This window comes from Microcaecilia unicolor, chromosome 6 (assembly GCF_901765095.1).
Source record: "Microcaecilia unicolor chromosome 6, aMicUni1.1, whole genome shotgun sequence".
Lineage (NCBI taxonomy): Eukaryota > Metazoa > Chordata > Amphibia > Gymnophiona > Siphonopidae > Microcaecilia > Microcaecilia unicolor.
The window spans coordinates 115,719,251-115,745,187 of NC_044036.1; the positions used below are offsets into that span (position 1 = coordinate 115,719,251).

The following is a 25,937-nucleotide window of genomic DNA, read 5'->3' on the forward strand; positions in this document are numbered from 1 at the left end:
TAAGGTGAAGACTCCTTATGGGAAACAAGGGGCTTATTTGTCTGTAAAGGTGACTGCAGAGAAAGGAAAAGAAGGGGATGTGATCAGGGACCATCTCAGGCCCTACTTTATCAAATGCATGGAGAAAGAAAGAGACAAGGAAGGAGAGAAGACTGGGGCCATTGGAGGTCCCTATGATGGCATAGGTGGCAGTCTGGCATAGAGCTTTCACAGATGCAAGCAGAAGACAGTGGAAACCAGAAGAAAAGTCTTTATTATGAACCAAAAGCTACTTTCTTAGTATCACAGATCTGGTACACAAACTTTGGCAGGATTCATATGGAACTTCATTTCACACAAAAAAGACTTCCATGTTCCCTGAAGCTCATCTTCATTAACTCACAGTACTTAACACTCACAGTGACCACTCCTAGCAGGCTCACCTCAGTACTTTACTTGTGCTCTGTAATCCTCCCACCTTGACTCATCTTCAAACACTGCAGTCATAAACTGGGTAAATACTTCACAATGTAAACCTCCTACTTTGACATGTCCTCAAACACTGCAGTCACAGGCTATGACTCTCCTGAAGGACCCCTTCGTCCTGCACCAGGCACATCTTCAAACACTGCTGCTTGTGTTTAGAACCTGTCTTGGAGCACCCACTCTCCCTGTTCTGGGTCTCTCCATGCTGTTCCCACACTAAGGATTTGATCCTGCTCTCTACCTGGACCCCACGCTTCCGATTCAGCAGTCTAACTAACATACCCTTAATGTGGTCTGGTGAGGGAATGCTCTTAAGGGGAACTGAGTTTACTCTGCTCACTCCCTCTCAGTGCCTAACCACTTAAAGACATGTAAGAGCCACTTAAGAGGAGCAAACAGACAAAAGAGAGAACAGAGCCCATCTCACTGAGGAGCATCATGAAGAATATAAGAACATAAGAATTGCCATGCTGGGTCAGACCGAAAGTCCATCTAGGCCAGTAACCTGCTTTCAGCAGTGGCCAGTCCAGGTCACAAATACTTGGCAGAATCCCAAAGAATAACCAGATTCCATACTATTGATGCCAGGGATAAATAGTGGTTTTCCCCTTGTCTACCTTAAAAGCAGGAATTTGTCCAAATCTTTTTCAAACTTAGATATGCTAACTTCTCTTACCATATCCTCTGGCAATGAGTGCTAGAGCTTAACTATTGACCTGGAATGTTCATCCTGTTACTGCAAGGACAGCACATTATGTTCTACTAAATGTTTTAAAAGTATTATCATGTAACTTCATGGGGTGTTCCCTAGTATTTGTACTTTTTGAAAGAGTAAACAATTGATTCATGTTTCCCCATTCTACTTCACTCAGGATTTTGTAGATCTCTATCATATGCCCCCATCATTCGTCTCTTCTCCAAGCTTAAGTCTTTCCTCATATGAGAGGAGTTCCATCCTCTTACTCATTTTGGTTGTCTTTGAACCTTTTCTATTCTACTATATCTTTTTTTGAGATACGGTGACCAGTGTACAATTTTCAAGGTGAGGTCACACCATAGAGCAATACATAGTAAGTGAGTGATGGCAGATAAAGGCCTGAGTGGTCCATCTAGCCTGTCCAACAGTCACATTCAGTATCATCAAGATTTCAATTAACAATGAACGTGATATTATTTACTTGATCATGGTCTTTCTTTTGTGCTTCTGGGACATAGACCGTAGAAGTCCGCCTGGCTCTGTTCTTATGTTCCAACTACTGGAGTTTCTGTCAAAGCCCACTCCAGCCTATTCAGATCCATCTTATCATTTGCTGGACAAAGACCGTAAAAGTCTGCCCGATACTGTCCTCACATTCCAAACCACTGGAGTTTCCATCAAAGCTCTCTCCAGCCCACCCTAAACTGGATTGCCATATTCGGGACTCAGATCATACAACCCAGCCCAGCACCGACCTTAGTTGATGCAGCCAGAGTCACCATCTAAGCACCAATTCACATACAAACACACATGCAACCCTTTAAGTTTCATTTTTTGATATAATTTATTTTCTAATTAGAGATCCTCTATGTTCATCCCGTGCCTTTTTGAATTCCGCCACAGTTTTTTTTTTTACCACCTCCCTCAGGAGGTCATTCCAAGCATTCACCACTCTGTGAAAAAAGAATTTTCTGACATTACTCCTAAGTCTACCACCCCACAACCTCAACTCATGTCCTCTAGTTTTACCACATTCCCTTCTCTGGAAAATATTTGTTTCTATATTAATACTTTTCAAGTATTTAAATGTCTGTATCATAACTCCCCAATTCCTATTCAGGTCTTCCAGTCTCATCTCATATGTCTTTTGGCACAAGCCCCATATCATTCTTGTCATCTTCCTCCGGACCGCTTCAAGTCTTCTTATATTTTTAGCAAGATATGGCCTCCAAAACTGAATACAAAACTCCAGGTGGGGCCTCACCAACGACTTGTACAGGGGCATCAACACCTCCTTTCTTCTGCTGGTTACACCTCTCTCTATACAGCCTAGCATCCTTCTGGCTATGGCCACCTCCTTGTCACACTGTTTCGTTGCCTTCATATCTTCTGATACTATCACTCCAAGATCCCTCTCCCTGTCTGTGCATATCAGCCTCTCACCGCCTTGGATTTCTACTCCTTAAGTGCATCACTATGCACTTCTTTGCACTGAATTTTAATTGCCAAACATTAGACTATTCATCTAACTTCCGCAGATCCTTTTTCAAGTTTTCCACTCCATCTGGAGTGTCCACTCTGTTACAAATCTTGGTATCATCTGCAAAAAGGCAGACCTTACCTTTTAAACCTTCGGCAATGTTGCTCACAAACATATTGAACAAAGTCGGCCCCAGCACCAATTATTGAGGCACTCCACTACTCATCTTTCCTTCCTCTCAGTGAATTCCATTAACCACCATCCTCTGGCTTCTGTCCGTCAACCAGTTCCTAATCTAGTTCATCACTTTGGGTCTTAACTTCAGCCTGTCAAGTTTATTCAAGAGCCTCCTATGAGGAACCATGTCAAAGGCGTTGCTGAAATCTAAGTAGATTATATCTAGCGCACGTTCTCAATCCAGTTATCTTGTCACCATTTGGATGCCCAGTCTTCCAGCTTTCTAAGGTCCTGCTGCAATTTCTCACAGTCTGCATGTGATTTAACAACTTTAATAGTTTTTCTCTTCTACAAATTTAGTTACCTGACTTGTCATTTCCATAGGGCCAATCTCCGCTAAATCTATGTATTGGAAAAAGGGTTGGGAGATAAAAATATAGTCAATCTGAGACAAAGAATTGTGTGCCCAGGACAAATGGGTGTAATCTTTGATATCAGGGTGGAGCAATCTCCAGGGATCTGTAAAGTTTAAAGGTTTACACAGGTATGAAATCCCTTTGGAGTCTCCTATACTAGGTTTATATCTAAGATGTGTCCTATCCAAAAAGGGGTCCAGTGTAGTGTTGTAATCAGGGCCGCCGAGAGGGGGGGGGGGCAGGAGGGACAAAATTCCCCGGTGCTGCAGTCCCCGGTCTCACCTGTCTGCCTTCTGCTCCATCCGCCACCGGGCCCCCTGCATTAACCCTAGAACGCATGATGTTAAAAATATACATATTAACGTCATGGGGGCCTTTTAGGCCCCCATGCACATAATGTAGAAAAACACACTTAAATAACTTTCACAAGTTTATTTCAAAATTGCTCAATAAAATATGAATAGTGGACAACATTTTAATTATAATTTTTCACAGAAAACACCAAAAAATCTTTTTTTTCCCAAATTTCACGCAAAGACATGAAAACACACAAAAATGCATAGAAATCTATAGCAAATTAGCTGCAGCTACATTTTTATTCTAACTTTCTTTTCTATTATATTAGTCTTTCAAACAATTCTGACATGTTATTTTTTCAGAAGAGTGTTCTTTGCAAACAGTTTCCTTACAAGTGGAACAATATCGCTCAGTTTTCCTCTCTATGTTTCTTGGACACATGAAACAACGCTTTCGTTTTCTTTCTCCTGGCTCTGGAGTAATCTGAAACTGTACGCCACACCGTTTCATTGCTTCTTTAGTTTTCTTTGGCAAGCATTTCAAGTCGCTTCGCTCTATCATGTGAGGTATTACAAGTTCATGACAAAGGTCCTTCAAGAATAAGCGTCTCCTGTCCTTCCTCTGTGCATGAAATTCAGGATGAGTTTCTGTATAAATAATGAATGAATTTAGGGCTGCTACATCAAGCATATTTGAAAATAGTACTACAGGCCATCGTTTTGTTTGCCTCTTACACGAATATTCTCCCACCATCTCATCCATTTTATCTACACCTCCTTTTGTTGCATTGTAATGCAGGATGATTTCTGGTTTCAATTTTTGGTTATTGCTGTCAACACTGCAATTGTGATGCATGGTACTGAGTAAAATTACAGATTTCTCCTTCTTTGCCTTGTAAGATACCAAAGTCGCTTTGTTATTGAATCCAAAGACACTCTCATAAAGTGCTCGCTGACGATTGTGTTTGAGTGCTGCTGGAATTTCTCGTCTGTTTTGCTTTATAGTACCAACAAGTGTAATAGCTTTTGCAAGCAGAAAATTGCCTAGTTCAACATTGGTGAAATAATTGTCCATGGTGATGTTTCTACCTGAATTGAATATTGGAACAGCAAGAGTTTTGACTATTTCAGACCCCAGATCCTTCTGTACTGGTGCACCAACCTCTTTGCCACAGTAGATTACGCCATTTATGCCATAATAATTTGCAGAATCACACATCCAGAAGATTTTTATACCGTACTTGGCTGGCTTGCTGGGCATGTATTGTATGAATTTGCAGCGTCCTCTGAACGGTACAAGTTGCTCATCTACAGTAACATTAGTACTAGGATTGTAAAGTTTTGTGCAATTTTTGATAAATATGTTCCAGATATAACTGATAGGGGCTAATTTGTCTGTTTCAAACCTCGCTGCACGAGTTCGCTTATCATCAAAGCGAATGATCCTTCTAATTTCCTCATATCTGCCCACTGACATTGTCGCCTTATAGTGTGGATCAGAAAGTGGGTCCAGAAATAATTCTCGTATTGGGACATCATACGATTTTTGACTCCCTGCCAGCAGGAAAAGTCCAATATATGCATAAAGTTCCTCTTTTGAGATATTTTTCCAGGACTTATTTTTTGCTGAAGCGATACATCTTCCTTCTAGGTTTGAACATAATAGGACCTCTTCTGCAATATTGTCAGAAAAATAAGTACAGAATACATCTTTAGGGGTAAAGTAACTGGGACTTCCCACAGCTCCTTGAGCCTGTCTCACAATATTGTGTATTGGAGTACGTCCGACTAATGTAGGATTACTGTCCCAAAAAACATTCGTTTTGGATGTTCTACTTATCACTTCTTGAGGATCCACTAGATTCACTTCTTCATCATCAGAAGAATCACTGGATGAGGATGTTTGATTAGCTGGTGGCAGATATTCTTCATCAGACAAAGATAGTTCACTTTCATCATCGCTTTGAAACATAATCGCTTCAATCTCTTGGTCAGTCAGACACTTGGAGGAAGACTGTGCCATTGCTGACTAGATGTTAGAAAATGAAACAGATTTCCTCTCAACAGCTTATCTTATCACAGGTCCTTCAGCAATTAGCTCACAGTGTATACTGTCCTCAGTGTTCAGAGGACCTGAGGTGATGTCATGGCCTTATCACTCCCTCCAAAAATCACATGACATCCTCACATGTTATTATCCACACCCTGGCCCCTCCACCAGCATTACTGAGTACAAATAAAGTAACTTGAGACACAAACACTTCTGAGAACATGATAAAAACAGCGGGGGCCTAAAAGGCCCCCAATTCGTACAGATGTAGTTTTCACCAAACAAGCATTGTTACACCATAATGCCTATGAAAAAAAATGATATGAACAACTGGATATTATCAACAATGACATACTTGAGGAATACCTTGAGTTTCAAAATTCTAACTAAAGTAATTTTGCAGATAATAGCAAAAATGTAAGCATGGGGGCCTAAAAGGCCCCCAATATGCGTTCTAGGGTTAAAATCTGCAGTGCCTCAGCTGAGCTCCGTTTGGAAAGGCAGATTGCCTCCCTTCCCTTCAGGCCCTCCCTGTGTCCCACCCTCGTGGAAACCGGAAGTTACATCAGACGAGGGCGGGACCCAGTGAGGGAAGGCTGCGACGTCAGACTCCGTCCGAAAATGGAAGGGAAGGGATGCAGCTTTTAACAACACAGCACAAGGAAGAAAACTTAAACAAGACCTCGGCTGGGCTGGCAGGGGTTGGGTCCCCCGCCAGCTGAAGTAAAAGGCACCGGCAGGCAGGAGGAAGCGGACCTCGGCGGGGGTAGATAACGGCGACGGTGGGGGGGGGGGGTTCGGCGGCGGCCGGGGGGGGCTATAATGTGCCCCCTCACTTTAGCCCCTGCCCCCCCTACCACTGAACCTCAGATATGCCCCTGCTAAATATCTCTCCCTCTTGTTGGTTCCTGGAAGAGATGCAAAAGATTGGGAGCAATAACCCATGCCCAAGGAAACTAAATGAAACCAGAATTGTGAGCAAGTATAAAACCTGTTGTCAGTATTTAACACTTTTCTTGACTTCTCTATGTCAAATTATTTTTGGCCTTCTGTTGTTCATTTTTGTTCATGTGGGGTGTGTCCATTAAATGAATGCTTTTACATTTTTGCTGTTCTCAAATTTAACCTCATTTACCCTCCTGTTTACTAAGCCACATTAGCGGCTGCCGGTGCACTAATGTTGACACAGCTCGTGCGGCTTTGTAAATGGGGAGGTTATTGTATTCATGTTTATATTTGGCCATTTTTGTATTGTTATGCTGTTAACAAAAATTCCGCATTTTTAGGTATAACTTGTCTGGAATGTTTTTACGTTTGGGGAGCGTGCCAGGTGCCCTTGACCTGGATTGGCCACTGTCGGTGACAGGATGCTGGGCTAGATGGACCTTTGGTCTTTCCCAGTATGGCACTACTTACAGTGGGGGAAATAAGTATTTGATCCCTTGCTGATTTTGTAAGTTTGCCCACTGACAAAGACATGAGCAGCCCATAATTGAAGGGTAGGTTATTGGTAACAGTGAGAGATAGCACATCACAAATTAAATCCGGAAAATCACATTGTGGAAAGTATATGAATTTATTTGCATTCTGCAGAGGGAAATAAGTATTTGATCCCCCACCAACCAGTAAGAGATCTGGCCCCTACAGACCAGGTAGATGCTCCAAATCAACTCGTTATCTGCATGACAGACAGCTGTCGGCAATGGTCACCTGTATGAAAGACACCTGTCCACAGACTCAGTGAATCAGTCAGACTCTAACCTCTACAAAATGGCCAAGAGCAAGGAGCTGTCTAAGGATGTCAGGGACAAGATCATACACCTGCACAAGGCTGGAATGGGCTACAAAACCATCAGTAAGACGCTGGGCGAGAAGGAGACAACTGTTGGTGCCATAGTAAGAAAATGGAAGAAGTACAAAATGACTGTCAATCGACAAAGATCTGGGGCTCCACGCAAAATCTCACCTCGTGGGGTATCCTTGATCATGAGGAAGGTTAGAAATCAGCCTACAACTACAAGGGGGGAACTTGTCAATGATCTCAAGGCAGCTGGGACCACTGTCACCACGAAAACCATTGGTAACACATTACGACATAACGGATTGCAATCCTGCAGTGCCCGCAAGGTCCCCCTGCTCCGGAAGGCACATGTGACGGCCCGTCTGAAGTTTGCCAGTGAACACCTGGATGATGCCGAGAGTGATTGGGAGAAGGTGCTGTGGTCAGATGAGACAAAAATTGAGCTCTTTGGCATGAACTCAACTCGCCGTGTTTGGAGGAAGAGAAATGCTGCCTATGACCCAAAGAACACCGTCCCCACTGTCAAGCATGGAGGTGGAAATGTTATGTTTTGGGGGTGTTTCTCTGCTAAGGGCACAGGACTACTTCACCGCATCAATGGGAGAATGGATGGGGCCATGTACCGTACAATTCTGAGTGACAACCTCCTTCCCTCCGCCAGGGCCTTAAAAATGGGTCGTGGCTGGGTCTTCCAGCACGACAATGACCCAAAACATACAGCCAAGGCAACAAAGGAGTGGCTCAGGAAGAAGCACATTAGGGTCATGGAGTGGCCTAGCCAGTCACAAGACCTTAATCCCATTGAAAACTTATGGAGGGAGCTGAAGATACGAGTTGCCAAGCGACAGCCCAGAACTCTTAATGATTTAGAGATGATCTGCAAAGAGGAGTGGACCAAAATTCCTCCTGACATGTGTGCAAACCTCATCATCAACTACAGAAGACGTCTGACCGCTGTGCTTGCCAACAAGGGTTTTGCCACCAAGTATTAGGTCTTGTTTGCCAGAGGGATTAAATACTTATTTCCCTCTGCAGAATGCAAATAAATTCATATACTTTCCACAATGTGATTTTCCGGATTTAATTTGTGATGTGCTATCTCTCACTGTTACCAATAACCTACCCTTCAATTATGGGCTGCTCATGTCTTTGTCAGTGGGCAAACTTACAAAATCAGCAAGGGATCAAATACTTATTTCCCCCACTGTATGTACTTATGTAATTTTATGCTAAACTGTACCTGCTGTACACTGCTTTGGGTGGATCTCTTCATAAAGGTGGTTAATAAATCCTCCAAAATACCTAAACAGTCAGGTTTTCAGGATATACACAAAATATACATATGATAGATTTGCATACAATGGGGTTCAGCATGCAAATTTATTATATGCATATTTATTATGGATATCCTGAAAGTCTGACTGGCTAAGTGTGTCCTGAGGACTGGGCTGAGAATCTCTGCTTTGTATAAATCCTACCAGCCTATTATAGTTTATTCCCCTTTTGGGTAACCTGATTCTGCCTGGAGGTAGTTGGGAGAGTCCTAAGCTTCTTTCCAGGGACCCTTTATCTGAGTTCTGTGTGTTTTGGAAGAGAGTGGTAGAGGAGAGTATGATTTTTAGCCACGGACATTCTTTAACATACTGTTCTGTATCTCTTTGGAGTAACCCTCAGCCCGCAATTGGTGTTATCACCAATTAATGCTTGTTAATTAGCTAATAATGTGTATTATTGCCATAACTCAGCTTAGTAAATTGGCTGCTTAGATTGTAAGCCCCCTGGGGACAGGAACATACCAACTGTACCTGAATAACTCATCTTGAGCTATCAATGAAAAGGTACGAGCTAAATCCAAATAAACGAATATCAAGTTTGGGAAGTATAATATATTAATATTCAATTAAAAAAGTACAACTGTTTTTATCAATTACTTATAAAGCCATGACTGTTGTAAGAAAATGATCGCAATATTAATCTAAAGAGAAAGGGCCTGATATTCAGCTGGTGAGTGTTGTGCTCACTGCTAACAGAGTTATTCCCGAGTGTTCAGAGCCGGGCCCTGCCCAGGCTTTGGCTTTGAATATTTGGCTATTTTTGAGCTGACTAACACATAACCACTTAAGTTGATATTCAACACTTAAACGACCATGGTGCATTGCATAAAAATAGGACAGACTTTTATGTGGTCTGTCACGGAACCCAGGATGGTGAGCCCTTGGGCTGCAGCCAGGCGCAGAGCAGAGGCAAACCAGGCACTGGATACAAACAGGATACCAGACATGGCAAATAGAGCACACTCAAGCAACAAGCAAGACAATACACAGGAATCAGGATTCTCAAATAGGATTCAGGAACAAGCTTGGCTTGGCTGGAACAGGATTCTGGAACAGACTTGGCTTGGCTGGAACAGGATTCTGAAATGGGCTTGGCTTGGCTAGAACAGGATTCTAGAACGGGCTTGGCTTGACTGGAACAAGATTCTGGAACAGGACTTGGCTTGACATACAGAACTAAAGGATAAGGGAAGCCACTCAAGGGTGTGCCACTAGGCACTCAAGGAAAAAGGGAAACCACTCATAGGAATACACTAGGCTGTGCTACATAGCACTCAAGGGAAAAGGGGAGCCAACTATAGGAATACACTCTAGGCTGTACCATACAGCACTCAGGGAAAGAGAAGCCACTCATAGGAATACACTAGGCTGTGCCACACAGCACTCAAGGGAAAAGGGGAGCCAACTATAGGAATACACTCTAGGCTGTACCATACAGCACTCAGGGAAAGGGAAGCCACTCATAGGAATACACTAGGCTGTGTCACACAGCACTCAAGGGAAAAGGGGAGCCAACTATAGGAATACACTCTAGGCTGAACCATACAGCACTCAGGGAAAAGGGGAAGCCACTCATAGGAACACTCTAGGCTGTACCTTACAGCACTCAGGGAAAAGGGGAAGCCACTCATAGGAACACTCTAGGCTGTACCTTACAGCACTCAGGGAAAAGGGGAAACCACTCATAAGAATACTCAAGGGTGTGCCACTAGGCACTCAAGGAAAAAGGGAAACCACTCATAGGAATACACTAGGCTGTGCCACACAGCACTCAAGGGAAAAGGGGAACCAACTATAGGAATACACTCTAGGCTGTACCATACAGCACTCATGGAAAAGGGAAGCCATTCATAGGAATACACTAGGCTGTGCCACACAGCACTCATGGGAAAAGGGGAGCCAACTATAGGAATACACTCTAGGCTGTACCATACAGCACTCAGGGAAAAGGGGAAAGCAGGCAGAGAGAGTACACCCAGCTGCATGGGAGCAAGGTAATCAGGGAAGCAGCTAGGCTGTGGAAACAAATTAATCAAGAAATGCAGCTGGGCTAGCAACAACCGGCTCTCTGAACAGTGAAAGGTAACAAGGGAAACCACACAAGGAAACAAAACAGGTTTAAGCTAGAGAGCCTAGAAACAAGAAATGAATCTATTCAGGTTCAGAGCAGAACCACACACAGAACAGGACTTTGCTTTAGGAGCAAAGTTAACAGACAAGTAATCCATACAGGTTTAAACCAGAACAACACACACAGAGAAACAGAAGAGGGCTTTGCTTGAGAGCAAACCAAAACCACTCACACAGGGCTCATGGCTATGCCCAAAGGCACAGATTTACAAGAAAACCAGTTCCTTCAGAATCATACAACAGTACAAAAAAAAAAAAAAAGGAAAATAGACCTGTTGCAAAGGCAATGTAGGAAAGCTGCCTGGGTCCTTATAAAGGAGTAGGCTGATGATGTCACAAGTAGGAAATGAAGCAGAAGCAGGGAGACCAAAGTGAGGCTTGGCTTCAGGGACACCAAAGCGAGGCTTGGCTAACAGGAAGAGCAACAGCAGGAAAAAGGCAGACTAGAGAGGTCACAGAGCTAGATACAGAGAAACAGTAGGTCTGGACATAAGGGCACGACCGTGACACGGTCCCATTTATGCACTAAACCTGGCCACTTAGGACTTGATTTTACTAATGGCACCTGAAAAATCGGCACCGAAAAAATTTCTGCTTAGGTGTAGTCTATAAACTGCACCTAGATTTAGGCATGGCTTATAGAATATGCCTAAGTGGGTTTATAGAATACACCTAGCAGCCATGCCAGCGCCTAACTCTAGGTGCATCAATTTACACCAACGAAAACTTGGTGTAAATACCGGTGCCTAAGTTTGGAGCGGAGCAAGTGTATTCTATAATCCTGCACGTAAATTTTCTGAACACCCATGGCCTACCCATTCCACGCCCATGGCCACACCCCCGTTTTGCAGCACGCATTAGAATTTATGTGCACCATGTTACAGAAGTCATTTAGAGAGGAGTGTTTGTTAACATCCAATTAGCGCTGATTAACTTATTAACCAGTTATGTTATGTGCATTGCTATGGAATATGCTTCAATTTCTGCACGGAAATCTCAACGTGATATATAGAATCCAGAAGTTAAGGGCTGAATATCAGCTCTTAAGAGGCCAAGTGCTGACTCGGCCCTTGGAATGCCCCCAACATAGCTGACTTTGAGTTAGGCACTAACTGCAAATTTCAGCAGCATTTAGCTGGTTAAGTGCCGCTGAAAATTATTAGCTAGCCCTGACCAAGCGATTTAACCAGTCAGTGGCTGGCTAAATTGCTTTGAATGTCTGCCGGAATGAAGATTTGACCACTTTCAGGGCAATTCTGTAGCAGGATGCCTACAATTAGGCACCAGAGGGCACCCGGTAGGAGCCAATGCTACTTTGAATACTAGTATAACCAGGTATATATTACGGAGCATATTCAAAAGCATGGATTAATGAGACAAAAATTTGACTGCCCCTATCGGACCGACCGTTCACTTGTCTATTAGATTGTAAGCTCTTTGAGCAGGGACTGTCTCTCTTTGTTAAATTGTACAGCGCTGCGTAACCCTAGTAGCGCTCTAGAAATGTTAAGTAGTAGTAGTAGTAGTATATGCCCTTAAAAGCTGGGCATCAGCACTTATTCTATAAGTTACACACACATGAGCCCTGTCCATCCTCTACCCATGTGTACAACTATGTGTTACTAAATTAAGCAGGTATTTACAGAATAGCACTCAGGTGGGATTGTGGCATTTACACGTATGTATGTGCACATACGCATGTAAATGCCATTATTCTACATATTTACGCATGTAATAGGCATATAACTGTTTTGGGACCACTCATCCTTGCTGGCTCCTATTTCTTACAGATAATTTTATCACCTTACTTTTAATTTCCCCCTTCCAGATGTGAGACTAATAGGTGGAACCAGCCACTGCAGCGGGAGAGTGGAGTTGCTTAAAGATAACCAGTGGAACATAGTGTGCAGCCCAACATGGAGCTTACGAGAAGCTCAAGTAGTCTGTAACACGCTGGGCTGTGGAGTCGCTCTGGCAATATCAGAAATTGCTTGGTTTGCATCGAATACAATTGGCAGAGCTCTAATTGATGTTTCCTGTAATGGGACAGAATCTCAACTGATGGATTGCAGGAGCAACATTACACATGGCTCTTACTGTCTATACTATGAGACTGCCCATGTCAGCTGTTCAGGTAATTTTGTCTACTTGAGCTATGCGAGGACTTGTATTGTAGGCTGCCTTAACCCGTATTTTGATATTTCATTGCACTCAGTAACATTTTCTCCCCTCTCCTATCAGAAAACTACTTTTCTTGATTGTAACCAAGGCCTCGAGTCTGTAATTGCCAGCCGACTGGGTGCCATCATTTAGGGGGCAAGTTATCAAGCTGCATTAGAGCAATAACCTGCATTATTCGCCCTGTAACGTGACTGCGCAGATTGTCTTGCCCTAACACAGTGATATTTAAGTCACCGCAGGTTATGTACTAATGAAATGCAAAATATGCAAATGCATGTAAGGCAGCTCATTACTGTATAAATGCTATAACGTGACTTGCAGTGATCACTGAGTACACATTGCCCAAACTGTATGTGCAATTTACTTGCCTAACAAGCCAATTAGTGCTGATAGTTGAAGGCTAACAATCAATTATTGGTGCTAATTGGCATTATTAGAATTTATGCACAAATCTTTATAGTTGCTATGCCATAAAGATTTGCGTGTGATTTTTTTCTGCTTGGATCCAAAAAGGGGTGTGACCATGGGAGGGTCAAGGACGTTTCTAGGATTTGCATGTAGTGTTATAGAATTCAGGGGATCTGCACCTAATGTAGGAGCAGAGATTTACACTAGGGTTTAGTTAGTGTAAATCTTTGTGCCCAAAATTGGGTGCAGATCCTGGCACTAAGCACTATTCTATAAATGGTGCATTTTTAGGTGCCATTTTGAGGGATGGCTCTGGAAGGGCAGAAGCGACTGGGGATTGCTGCTGTCCAGGGACCTCTATACCACCAGGGATTAAGATATGATCATGGGGGTGGGGGGATCATTTGGGGAATGGGGGGCTTGATCAGGCAGGCTCTTGTTTGAGGGTGGGCTGTTGATGGAGGGGTCTTGTTGGGAGGGATTTTCTTGGGGGGAGGTCATGATTAGAAAGGGCCCCTAAAAGTTATGGCCAGGAGCATCGGGCCATGGCTTGCTGGCCCAATGATCTGAGTGGCTTGCAAGCAAGCAGTATTATTTATTTACAATGGTTGTCATCAACCTGAGGGACTGTTATACCACAGATTTAACTCCTGGAGTAAAAGCTCACATTCCCCCCCTTTAGACTGTTTCACTTTGGGGTCAATATTCAAAGTGATTTAACTGGACAGGAGAGGCTCTTGCCCAGTTAAATCGGCCTATGCAGGGCTATCCAGGGATATTCAGTGGCACTTAACTGGATAGTGACTTCTTGTTGCTGCTGCAGTTGGATTCTGTTTCAATAACATCTTTCAACACCATAATACACTTGACAGAGCATTTCTGACCCCTCAAGCAAGTGGTTCACCGTCAAAACACAGCCCCATACCAGGTTTTTTTAAAGCTGGTGCTTTGACAATAAAAAAAAAAGCATTAAAAAAAGCAATTTTTATAAACTTGACTGCTTCCAGGGCTCAGGGCGAGGGATACAGAGATCGCGAGACCATACTAGAATCCTTTAGACAGCGGTTAGCTCTTGTGGATCCATGGAGGCTGCTGAATATAGAGGAGCGGGACTATACTCACACGTCGCGAGCGCACCACACACAGTCACATATAGATTATGTAATGGTGTCGCAGGAGCTGTTCGGGCAAGTTCTGGATGCCACAATAGGACCGGAGGAAATATCCGATCATGCCATAATTTGGATAGATCTGGGGATGTCCCCTTACTTTAATAAACCTAAGGAGGTGCGCTTTCTGGCGTATTTGTACACATCACCTGAATTTGGGGAGTACCTAAACAAGAAATGGGAGGAATATTTCAACTTTAATAAAGATTATTTAGATGACCCGTGCTTGTTTTCGTCTGCAGCGAAAGCGGTCTTAAGAGGGGACATAATAGCCTATGTGTGCAGGCGTAATCGCCGCATTACATAAGGGATAATAGAGCTTGAAAAGAAATGTAGAGCGGCTAAGCGGGGATATATTAGATCTCCTACCTCCTCACAGTATGAGTTAATGACGGCGACACGAGTAGCCCTGAATAGTCTATTACATGAGCACACGGAGAGGTCGTCAATATACAGGAAATATAGGCTATATAGATTTGGAGATAAAGCGGGAGGGAAGCATAGGCGTAGTTTGACTGTTTCATTTGGGGGGGCAAAGAATGGGCGGGGCATATTAGCATATCATTTGCATATATGCAAATGAATATGCTAATATGGAGGAAGGAAATGAAATTTACAGGCAAAATATCACAGATGCACATTTCAAAAAGCTGACACATTTCAATTAATAAATTATGAATAAAATACTTTTATTTACCTTTGTTGTCTGATCATTTAGTTTTTCTATTCGCTTTGATCCCAGTGTCTTCTGTTTTATGCAGTGTCTTCTTTCCAGTAGGCTTCCCTCTGCTCCCCACCCTCCCAGTCCCATCCATCTCTTGCTCCTTCCCTCTGCTCCCCACCCCTCCCAGTCCCATCCATCTTCTGTTCCTTCCCTCTGCTCACCATTCCTCCGTCCCATCCATCTTCTGCTCCTTCCCTCTGCTGTGCCTGACCTCTCCCAATCCCATCCATCTCCTGGTCCATCCCTCTGCTCCCCACCCCTCGCAGTCCCATCCATCTCCTGCTCCTTCCCTCTGATCCCCACCCCTCCCAGTCCCATCCATCTCTTGCTCCTTCCCTCCCAGTCCCATCCATCTCCTGCTCCTTCCCTCTGCTCCCCACCCCTCCCAGTCCCATCCATCTCCTGGTCCATCCCTCTGCTCCCCACCCCTCGCAGTCCCATCCATCTCTTGCTCCTTCCCTCTGCTCCCCACCCCTCCCAGTCCCAACCATCTCTTGCTCCTTCCCTCTGCTCCCCCCCCCCCCCGCGAGGTCCAAGATGGTGACTCCGTTTACCCCTTCTCTTCCTCCCTCCCTCCCTCCGGCGCAGGCAGCAGTCTTTTCCAGCGTTCCTGGCAGCGGTAGCGATGTACACGCTGCCTTCGGTCTGCCCCGGAAGCCTTCTCTTCAAGTTCCTGTTCCCACCTATGCGGGAACAGGAACTTGAAGAGAAGGCTTCGGGGCAGAGCCAAAGGCAGCGTGTACAACGCTACCGCTGCCAGGAACGCTGGAAAAGACTGCTGCCTGCGGCGGAGGGAGGGAGGAAGAGAGAGGGGTAGACGGACACGCTCCTCTCCGTCCGCTTGGCTTCCCTGCCCTCTCTGTCTGCGTCCCGCCCGAAAGGAAATGACATCAGAGGAAGGCGGGACGCAGATAGAGAGGGCAGGGAAGCCAAGCGGGCGGAGAGGAGCGCGTGCCTGCATGTGGTTTTTTTGTTTTTTTTTTAATTAATGGCGCGGCGGCGCCTCGCGTCGTTTGGGGGGGCATTGCCCCCCCTCGCCCCCCCAGTCTACGCCTATGGAGGGAAGATTGAAGAAGTGCAATGCTGCAGGGAGCAGGAAGGGAGAGAGAGATACTGAATCCCATGAGGGAAGGGAGGGAGGTGGGATACCATACAGGCAGCTTGTTTCGGGGGGGCAATGCCCACCCTTGCCTCCCCCCCCCCCCCAAATTATGCCCATGCACTAGACTGTATTATCAAACTTACGCACACTGGTCTCAAAAGTTGCCCATAGTGATCAATCCAGTTTCATCTTTTCTCTGGGAAAATGAAACAAGAAATCTGATTTGTCACTATGGGCAAGTTCTCCACTTTTGTGAAGCACTTTTGTTTTTTATAAATAGGCCCCAATGAACCAAGGCACCTTTCTATGCACATACCAAAAGAAAATTAAAAACAAATAGCACATAGTAGAAATGACACAGAAGTAGAAGCTATCTGCAGAACATGCAAGGAATCCAACCACAGCCATTTAAACTGAAAGTGTGGACCATATTAAAATGTGGTGAAATATAGGCACACATGTTTGCTTTTACAGTTTTAATGGGAGAGCTGGGCTTTTTGGATGAAATAAGCACTGTGAATTTTGGTTTCAGTGTACTGATTTCCACAGTCAGGTCACTTTCCAGACAGAAGTGGTTTCCTCATTAAAATTGGCCAACCGAAAACCTGTGATTTTGATTCTGACTGAAACCAAATCTATGGCCGAAATTCGCCACTCGGTTTTGGTTGGAAACAAAACCGAATCCATGGCCCCACCCCCCACCACTGCTGCAAATTCGTCCTCCCGAGCCAGCCCCCTCCCAACAGAAACCCACATCCACGGCCGCTCACCACCCACAACCCCTAGGCCCTCCCTTCTAAAAGTCCTAGTGGTCTAGTGACTGAGTTCCTTCTGCTCTTGCTGGCTGTGTTGTGAAAATGGTGGCCGCAATTACCATGGCAGCCTTGCAAGACTGCAGTGGGAAGTCGCGGCTGCCAATTTGGGTTGGAAACAGCATGGGCAAGAGCAATCTGCAGTTGCTCCTATCCATGCCGGTTCCAATCCCAAAATGGCGGCTGCAACCTCCTGCAGCAGCCTCAGCTGCCATTTTCACAATGCAGCCAGCAGGGACAGGAGCAACTCGGGATGTGTCTGCCCTGAAGAGGCCACTAGACCACCAGGGCTTTTAGAAGGTAGGTCTGGGGAAGGCCTACTGGTGGAAGATGGGAGTGTTGGGCAGCCCAAGGAGGGACAGGTTCTCTGTAAGTAGGGGAAGGCTGGCTTGGGGTGACAGAATTACTGGGGGTGGGGTCACAGTTTTTGTTTCTGCATTTGGATGTTTCTCACAAAAACGTCCAAATCAGTATTTTCTAAACCTATTTTTAGACGTTTTTCTCTGAAGTCTGCCAGAAGTGCGTCCAAATCTCAAGGGGGAATGCCAGGAGCATGTTCAGGGCGGAACTTGGGAGTTCCTAAGACTTAGATGTTTTTTTTAACCATAATGGAACAAAACAAAAACATCCAGAATTAAAACGTAAACGTTTTGAGCTAGACCTGTTTTTATTACAAATAAGGCACAAAAAGGTGCCCTAAATAACCAGATGACCACTGGAGGGAATCAGGAATGACCTCCCTTATTCCCCCAGTGGCCACTAACCCCCTCTCACCCCCCAAAAATGTGATGAAAAACATTACTTACCAATCTCTATGCCAGCCTCAGATGTTATACTCAGGTCCATTAGAACAGCATGTAGGTCCCTGGAGTAGTCTAGTGTTGGGTGCAGTGCTCTGCAAACAGGTGGACCCAGGCTGCTACCTCCCCCTACCTGTTACACTTGTGGAGGAAACTGTGAGCCCTCCAAAACTCACCAGAAACCTACTGTACCCACATAAAGGTGCCCCCTTCTCCTGTAAGGGCTATGGTAGTGGTGTACAGTTGGGGGTAGTGGGTTTTGGGTGGGTTTTGGGGGGCTCAGTACACAAGGTAAGGGAGCATTGATGAGACGTGTACCTGGGAGCAGTTTATGAAGTCCACTGCAGTGCCCCCTAGGGTGCCCTATTGCTTTCCTGGATGTCAGGGGGACCCAGTCTACTAAAAATTCTGTCTCCTCCTACATCCCAATCACTTGATTTTGTGTGTTTTGCACTTGGATGTTTTTTTTTTTTTTTTTTTCCGAAAATGGACCAAAAAACAAAATGTCCAAATCATAAAACGTTGTTCGGAACAGTATTTTCAAAAACAAAAGATAGATGTTTTTCTTTATGAAAATGACCTTTTTTCCTATTCGGATTTTGGACATTTTTGCAAAGCATCCAAAGTCGGACTTAGACATCATATCAAAAATGCCCCTCCACGCGTTAGCCAGCTTAAAAATAACCGGATATTCAAAGCTGAAGCCTGCGCAGATCTCGGCTTTGAATATCTGGAAAATAACCGCTGGCAGCTGATATTGACCCCTTTGAGCCCATTTGATCTTTGGGTGCTAGAAATTTTAACAAACAGAACCTGATCTGGAATAGCAAGATGACAGGGAATTCAGACCAGAGTTATATTCCTTGTCGTCGGTGAAATCCCTCTCCCCGTCTAATACAGAGATGTGAAAAGGTCCCTGCCTCTTTCCAATGAGTGACCCTGTCTCTCTTTTTACAGGAACTTTACCAAAACCAACTCTCTCTCTAACCCAATTCTACAATGCACTTACGGGAGAAGATGAACTGGAACTCAAGTGCACGTCCCCATGTTTGACGTAACACTACAGTTTACTTTTACAAAGCGAATGAATCAAAACCCATCACTGGAAAAGAAGCTTTTGCACAATGAGAGCTATGCACTGTACCAGATGACAGGTTTAAACATCTTGGATACAGTGAGATACACCTGTCAATACGAACTCAAAACAGTAGGACCAGAACACAAATCACCATACAGTGAAGCAAGGCAGTTTGTGGGTGAGTACTGTCTAATTCTTTCAATGTCCAGAGAGAGAGAGAGACAGCTGCCAGAACTGTCTATCCATTCTGCTCCTCGAAGAGAATAGCAGGATATTTCCACTCTCCAATGGCAGGTCACCTGGTGCTGAAGGACATCCGTCTCTCTTCTTCCATTGCCACCTCTGCTCTCAGACTAAGAAAGCAGTGGACTAGTGCTATGCAATATTCTGATTCATTTTCATCTGTTTTTTATGGTTTAGTTTAATAGTTTATTTTTTCTAGTTTTAATGAAATAAAAAAGGGCTTCATAAGTACATAAGTATTGCCACACTGGAACAGACCAAAGGTCCATCAAGCCCAGCATCCTGTTTCCAACAGTGGCCAATCCAGGTCACAAATACCTGGCAAGATCCCAAAATAGTTCAATACATTTTATGCTGCTTATCCCAGAAATAAGCAGTGGATTTTCCCCAAGTCAATTTAATAATGGTCAATGGACTTTTCCTTTAGGAAGCCAGCCAGACCTTTTAAAACCCTGCTAAGCTAACCGCCTTTACCACATTCTCTGGCAACAAACTCCAGAGTTTAATTACACGTTGAGTGAAGAAACATTTTCTCCAATTTGTATTAAATTTACTACTTTGTAACTTCATTGCATGCTCCCTAGTCCTAGTATTTTTGGAAAGAGTGCTGACTCACCTATCAAACCTGTGGAAAATAAACTGAATTCAGCCTCTAGCTAGTCCCTTCCCATCCTTGAGTTCCCCTCCAACCCTTTATTCCCCATCCTCTGGTCTCCAAAATGAGCTGGCAGTTGGACCTTCCATTACTTGAGCTCTACCAGAACACATAATGGTGACTCTAGCTCTGGTCTTTAACATGGGGTATCGAGAGTGAGAAACGGTCTCAGGGTGGAAGTGGGGGATGCTCAGAGGCCAAAGTAAACTTATTTTACACAGGTTGGTGGTTGCCTAGGCTGAAGGGCAGGCAAGAAGGGGCTGTCCAGGGTCATGCTTGCAACATTTGTTTTAGACTGGTTGTAGCCAGTCTAAAGCAAACATTATTTAGCTTCTAATGCACAAAGGGGTTCTGCATCCCTTTTACCATTCGCCATAGCAGCTACCAATAACCCTATGCAAATGTATTACAACGAGCTCATTAGTATTAAAAAGTGCATTCCATGCAATGCACAGGAAGGAGCACCTACCTTTAACATGCTAGATTTTACAGCAGATCAGGGGGTGTCAGAGAAGAACCCCCCCTCATCATGCTGGCAACTCCGGGGCTGACCCTTGTCCAGTTCCCTTCCTCTATTCAGCCTCCCTCCTGATTACCCCCCGGCCCGGTGCATGGAGCCCTTCCCTCCTTCCAGTGCTCTGCTCACTTTTATTTCTACTGGTTCAGCTTCAGCTTCAAAATGCACCTGAGCTCCACTACCGTCTTCACAAACTATGAAGGCCCCCCACCACCACAAGCTGCCAGAGTTTTATCCTGAAGATGAATGGGAGCTCCTTTCATGAGTGCAGGAGCTCTATCCCTCCTCCCCCTAATCCTGTTCTACACATGTGTTAGCCGCTTCCAGGGGCTGATGCACAAAGGTCATCGTTAAATTTCCATGCATCTCATTTGCATGCCATCCCTTTTGTGCATTGGTTGCTGTTTGCAAATTGGTAAGTTCACTCGCAGTTGCCATATTTAACGGCAACCTTTGTGCATCGGCCCCTGAAATGAGACAAGCTACATAACAAAATTCTGTTATGTGGTGTGTGTTTTTTCAGATGTGAGAGAGACAGAAGTGACATGAAAAATATTATCTTCTATCATTTAGTAACAAAATCACATCCATAGTGTACAGTGGCATAGCTAGAATTGAACGGACCCCAGGCAGGAAAATTAAGATGGGCTGCTATAATGCCATGTTGCCCAAAGTAGTGGGAGCCAGGGAGAGTCCTTGGAGCAGCAGTCAGGAAGGGGGAAAAGAGATAGGGGGGTATGTGTACAAATTGAGGAGTGTCTGGGATAAGACGTAGGTGTGAATAAATAATGAGGGCAGGAGTATGCATAGGAGGGGGTGGGGTTATGGTGTGTAGGGACAAATGATAAATATGGGTACACGGTGTATTTAGGACAGTATGGTAAATGTAGGAGGTGGTTCATATGGGAGAGATGTATGAGGTGGGGGAGTAGGGGCACACGCATGTGAGCAATGGGGCATGTGACTGTATGAACATGGAAGGGCATCAGTTGTGGGTAATACCCCTACCCCCACAATATCCAGCATCTCCCCTTCCCTTATCTACCCCATGTAGTCCTGCATCTCTCATTCCCTTCCCTATCTTATCCCTCATGTCTAGCATTTTCCCTAGTCCCCTTATTCTTCCCCTGGTGTGGCATCTCCCCTACCTACCTCCCCCCCCCCAGATCGCCAGCATCTCCCCTTTCCTCCCTATCTCCCCTCTAGGTGACTAACATCTTCCTTTCTCCTCTCTCCCCCTCCCCCAAGGTGTCCAGCATCTCATGTCCCCCTTCCTTAATTCCTCATGTCCAGTATATCATCTCTCCTTACCCCTTCCCTCCACCATGTCCAGTATATCTCTCTCTTCCCTTCCTCCCACCCTAGCACAGGACCATTTTCACATGCTGAGTCCCACCCCTCTAATAAGCTTCCTGTGGGAGAGGGTGGGATTCAGCAGCGTTTGAACATAGGTCTGTGCAGGAAGGGTCAGCACTGCCACCCTAGATGATAAAATATTATACATTCACTAGCGGACACATCTGAGAACATTTGGGCTTCCTTACGCTTATATTGACATGAGCATTGGGCAAGAGGAAGGAAGGTTGTCTGAGGGATCTGCTATACATGATGGTGCCAGAAAGTGCTGTGAAGGCACTAATACGGCTATCTATAGGAAAGCTGCACTAATACCTGCAGTATAGTCCAATTTCTGGCATTAGTTTATTTATTTATTTGGTTACAATTTGTATCCACATTTTCCCACCTATTGTAGACTCACTGTGGCTTACATAGTACTGGAGAGGCATTTGCAGACTCTGGTGAGAACAAATACAAAGTGATGTAGTGGTCAGATAAAGTTCAAGTGGCATAGCCATATTAGGGAAACATACAACGGAAGAGTTGAGTTTTGTTCATTACGTACTTTAGGTTTGTTGTGTTGCAGGGATTAGGCAGGGATTACTTGTGCTCTGAATGGGCTAGTTGTCTCTCTAATTGGGTGGGTGTCTGGCTACAGAAGTAAGTCTGTTCTCTCCAGCATCTCCCTCTTCATTCTTCTCTGCAGCCTTCCTTACCTCTCTTAGATCTGCTCCACTATTGTCTGGGTTGAGCCTCAACTTTCTCCCTAAGTGTCTGCTCTCACTTTCTGAGCCTCTCCCATCCCCGTACTTCTGTATCTCTTTGCTCTCCTATCTCCTTCCATCTCTCTCTCTGCCCTATTCCCATATCCCTTATTTCTGGGTGAACCATCCAAAGAGTATGATCTACCTCCCGAAAAGTGAGATTTTCCAGTCTGTCTAAGGTATAAATCTCAAAATATGGGCACTATTGCTTTTAAAATGCTTTGGAGTTTCTGAAAGGATACAGACAGAATGCAAGAAGGGTATAGCCTCTGGGCTGAAAATGTTTCTCCACTCAGTGACTAAATGTATGTGGAAACACTTTACATCACAGGTACCTGTAGGTGCAGGGAAAGCAGATGGGGTAGGGGGAGGCAGTATGTAGGAAGGTGTGCTCTGATTTCATTTACTGGTAGGGCTACATTTTTGGGGTGGGGTGGGTTTGTTTGAGGCTTGCCTTATATAAACGGGATCAGTGTTCTGGCACTGAGGCCCTGATGCTCAAATCTCCAGCGCTGTTCCAAATAGCACCATAAAAATACCGCCGGAACAGCGCAGAAGAACAAGGTCCTAATGCTCAATGCTAATGAGATGCAAATATAGGCACGCTCATAGCGTTGTGCATTGAGAAGTTCAGCGAGAGGATTGTGCTTTGGTGCAGGAGGATTGTGCTTGGCGCATGCTTAAAAGAGTTCCATGGTAAGCTCAGCTCCTGTGCCTGGTAAAATCCGAAAGTGAAGCACTCATTGGTGTTTGTTTTCTGCGGCCTAAATATAAGTGTTTTGGGATTTTTTTTTTTTTAGCTTGGATGCTTATATTTAGATGCAGGAAACAGATGCCAATGTGTGCTTTAACTTTGGGCATTTTTAATTTATTTTACTATGAACACTTTAAATTTAGAGGCAGGAAAGAGGTGCTAAAGCATGCTTTCACTTGGGTCTGCTGTATCTCACTAACGCTTAAGGGCCTGCACGGGCTTCCTCCTGCTTCTAAAATTAAGAATCATGACAGAAGCATGAGAATCATGGGAAATCCTCTCTTCCAACACCCTAACGGATGCTCTGACCTGGCATTATTTTTTGCAGTGTTAAGGCAGTTATCCCCAATGCTCAGAAAAGAGCGACCAAAAAAAATAAGTAGAAAATGACATTTTCATGAGCTTGACTACATTAGCATTCTATTTGTGCTGTTCGTCTGCATGCTTGTTTGTTCCTGTGCTCCGGGCCTGCGAACATTCTGGGAGGTAAATGCAAGCACTAGTATGGCACTAATGGTCTCTAGCGCCCACGTTTACTTTTGAGCATCGGGGCCTGAGGATCTAATGAGTGAGAGAAGGGGCTCAAAGAGTGTGAGAGGAACCCTTCAAATAAATGTGACACACCCCTAATTAGTGAGACTTGAATTTTCCAAGGAAAGAGTAGCACACAAAGATTACGTTTTCAAATCCTACTCCAACCCTATCCCCAGAAACCCCTCCCCACCCCACCCCACCTTCGCTCAGATCATATATGTTATGTTCCATGTATGTTACCATGTATGTCTGCACCTTAACACAATACCATTTGTAATTCTGTTACCCGGAAATGGCAACCGCCATTACGGCAAATGTAAGCCACATTGAGCCTGCAAATCGGTGGGAAAATGTGGGATACAAATGCTACAAATAAATAAATAAAATCTGAAAAGCATGCCTAGGGGAGGTAATTTTATGACAGGGCATTTAGACTTGGAGGTGGAGAAGGCATCTATTTTGTATAACAACACATAGACACCTATGTGTTTTTATAAAATGCTAGCACATATCAGGTAGAAATCACACCTTGAGGGCGTGGGCATTATACTTCCTTTTGAGCAGATGTAAACATTTTACACATGTATGATTAAATATTTAAAGTGATTTAGACGGCTAAGAGAGGCTCCTGACAGTTTAATCATTTGTCTGGTGCTAAACAAGGATATTCAGCGGCACTTTACCGGACAATGCCCCTGAATATGCCCACTAACCAGCCATCCCCTAATCGGTGAGGTTAGGGGTGGAGTGAGGGCAGAGAGATAATCTAGGGGTTAGTGGCAGTATTGAGAGCCAAATGCACTAACTCCACGGAAAGAGCCCTTCCCTTACTAATCCTTAGCGAATTGGTAAAAAACGGCATGCATGAAGGAAATCGCATTCAAATGAGCTGCTCACTGTTAGCTCATTTGCACGCGATTTCCTTCCTAAGGAAGGGAAGCCAGTCGGCCAGCTGAGCATGCGCAGAGCAGCCAATCTTCACTCAAAAAAAAAGGACGTCCCTGACGAGCACTTGGACGTTTTCCCTTCAGATTTTGTGATGGGCGTCCTTCTCTTGGATGTGTTTTTCCTTACGTGCCCGAAATGACCAGGAGAGAATTGGGGATCGGGACTTGCGAGGACGTCCCTTTCAATTATGCCCTCCAGGTCTCTCTCAGCCAATCACAGCGCGTTTAGGTGTCAGCTAAACGCGCTGTGATTGGCTGAGAGAGACCTGGAGGGGCATAATCGAAAGGGACGTCCAAATAGTTTTAATTTGGATGTCCGCGCACGTCCCGATCCCCGATTCTCTCCGGCGGTTTTCGGGCACGTAAGAAAAACACGTCCAAGAGAAAGACACCCATCACAAAATCTGAAGAAAAAAAACATCAAAGTGTTCGTCAGGGACGTCCTTTTTTTTTTTTTTGAGTGAATGGACGTCCAAGTGTTAGGCACTTGAAAGGACGTCCCTGACGAGCACTTGGACGTTTTTTTTCCTTCCAATTTTTACGATGAGTGTCCTCCTCTGCATGGGTCCCGCTCACAGCAGCCCCAACGAGAGGTGCAGACCTCCCGTTAGGTTTTCCACGGTGCATCGGGTCGGAAACGGTAGTGCATCGCATCGTATTCACATTATAGTAGTAATTAGCTCATTTGCATTCCGTTTTCGTTAGCTGCTACCGTGACAGGAAAATGGCTCAGAGAACCCTTTTGTGCATGTCCCGGTTTACTACTTGCGCGCTAAACTGGCTAGAACCAGTTAAAACCACGTGCTGGCTCGTTAAGTTTAGTGCATCTGGCCCTCAGTCTGCTAACTGGCTAGATAACCACATAAAGTTAGGACAAGAAAAAGGCTGTTCTCATTTTATGCAGTGAAGTTAACCAGGCCAGTGCCCAATTAACCTCTAAGTAGTGGCAGTGAAGGCTTTCGGCTCTCCCTCCCTTTCCAATCCCTCTCCCACCCAGCAAAGATAGACTCCCTTTCCAACCTCCACAGATCACAAGAGCCCCCCCCCCCCCCCCTTCCCAGTGCT

General features: G+C 44.8%; 2 protein-coding genes across 2 annotated transcripts in view; both read left to right on the forward strand.

Moving 5' to 3' along the window:
• LOC115471584 (soluble scavenger receptor cysteine-rich domain-containing protein SSC5D-like) overlaps positions 1-12,756 on the forward strand; it is a 107,325-nt gene extending 94,569 nt beyond the window's left edge. Inside the window, exon 5 of the mRNA XM_030205266.1 lies at positions 12,675-12,756. Coding sequence (XP_030061126.1) covers positions 12,675-12,680 — 6 coding nt within the window. The 3' untranslated portion in view covers positions 12,681-12,756. The remainder of the gene's footprint in view (positions 1-12,674) is intronic.
• Positions 12,757-19,005: 6,249 nt separating this feature from the next.
• The window catches only part of LOC115471581 (deleted in malignant brain tumors 1 protein-like), a 121,311-nt gene continuing 114,379 nt past the window's right edge, over positions 19,006-25,937 (forward strand). Inside the window, exon 1 of the transcript XR_003942370.1 lies at positions 19,006-19,298. The gene's annotated coding sequence lies outside the window, so the exon portion shown is untranslated. The remainder of the gene's footprint in view (positions 19,299-25,937) is intronic.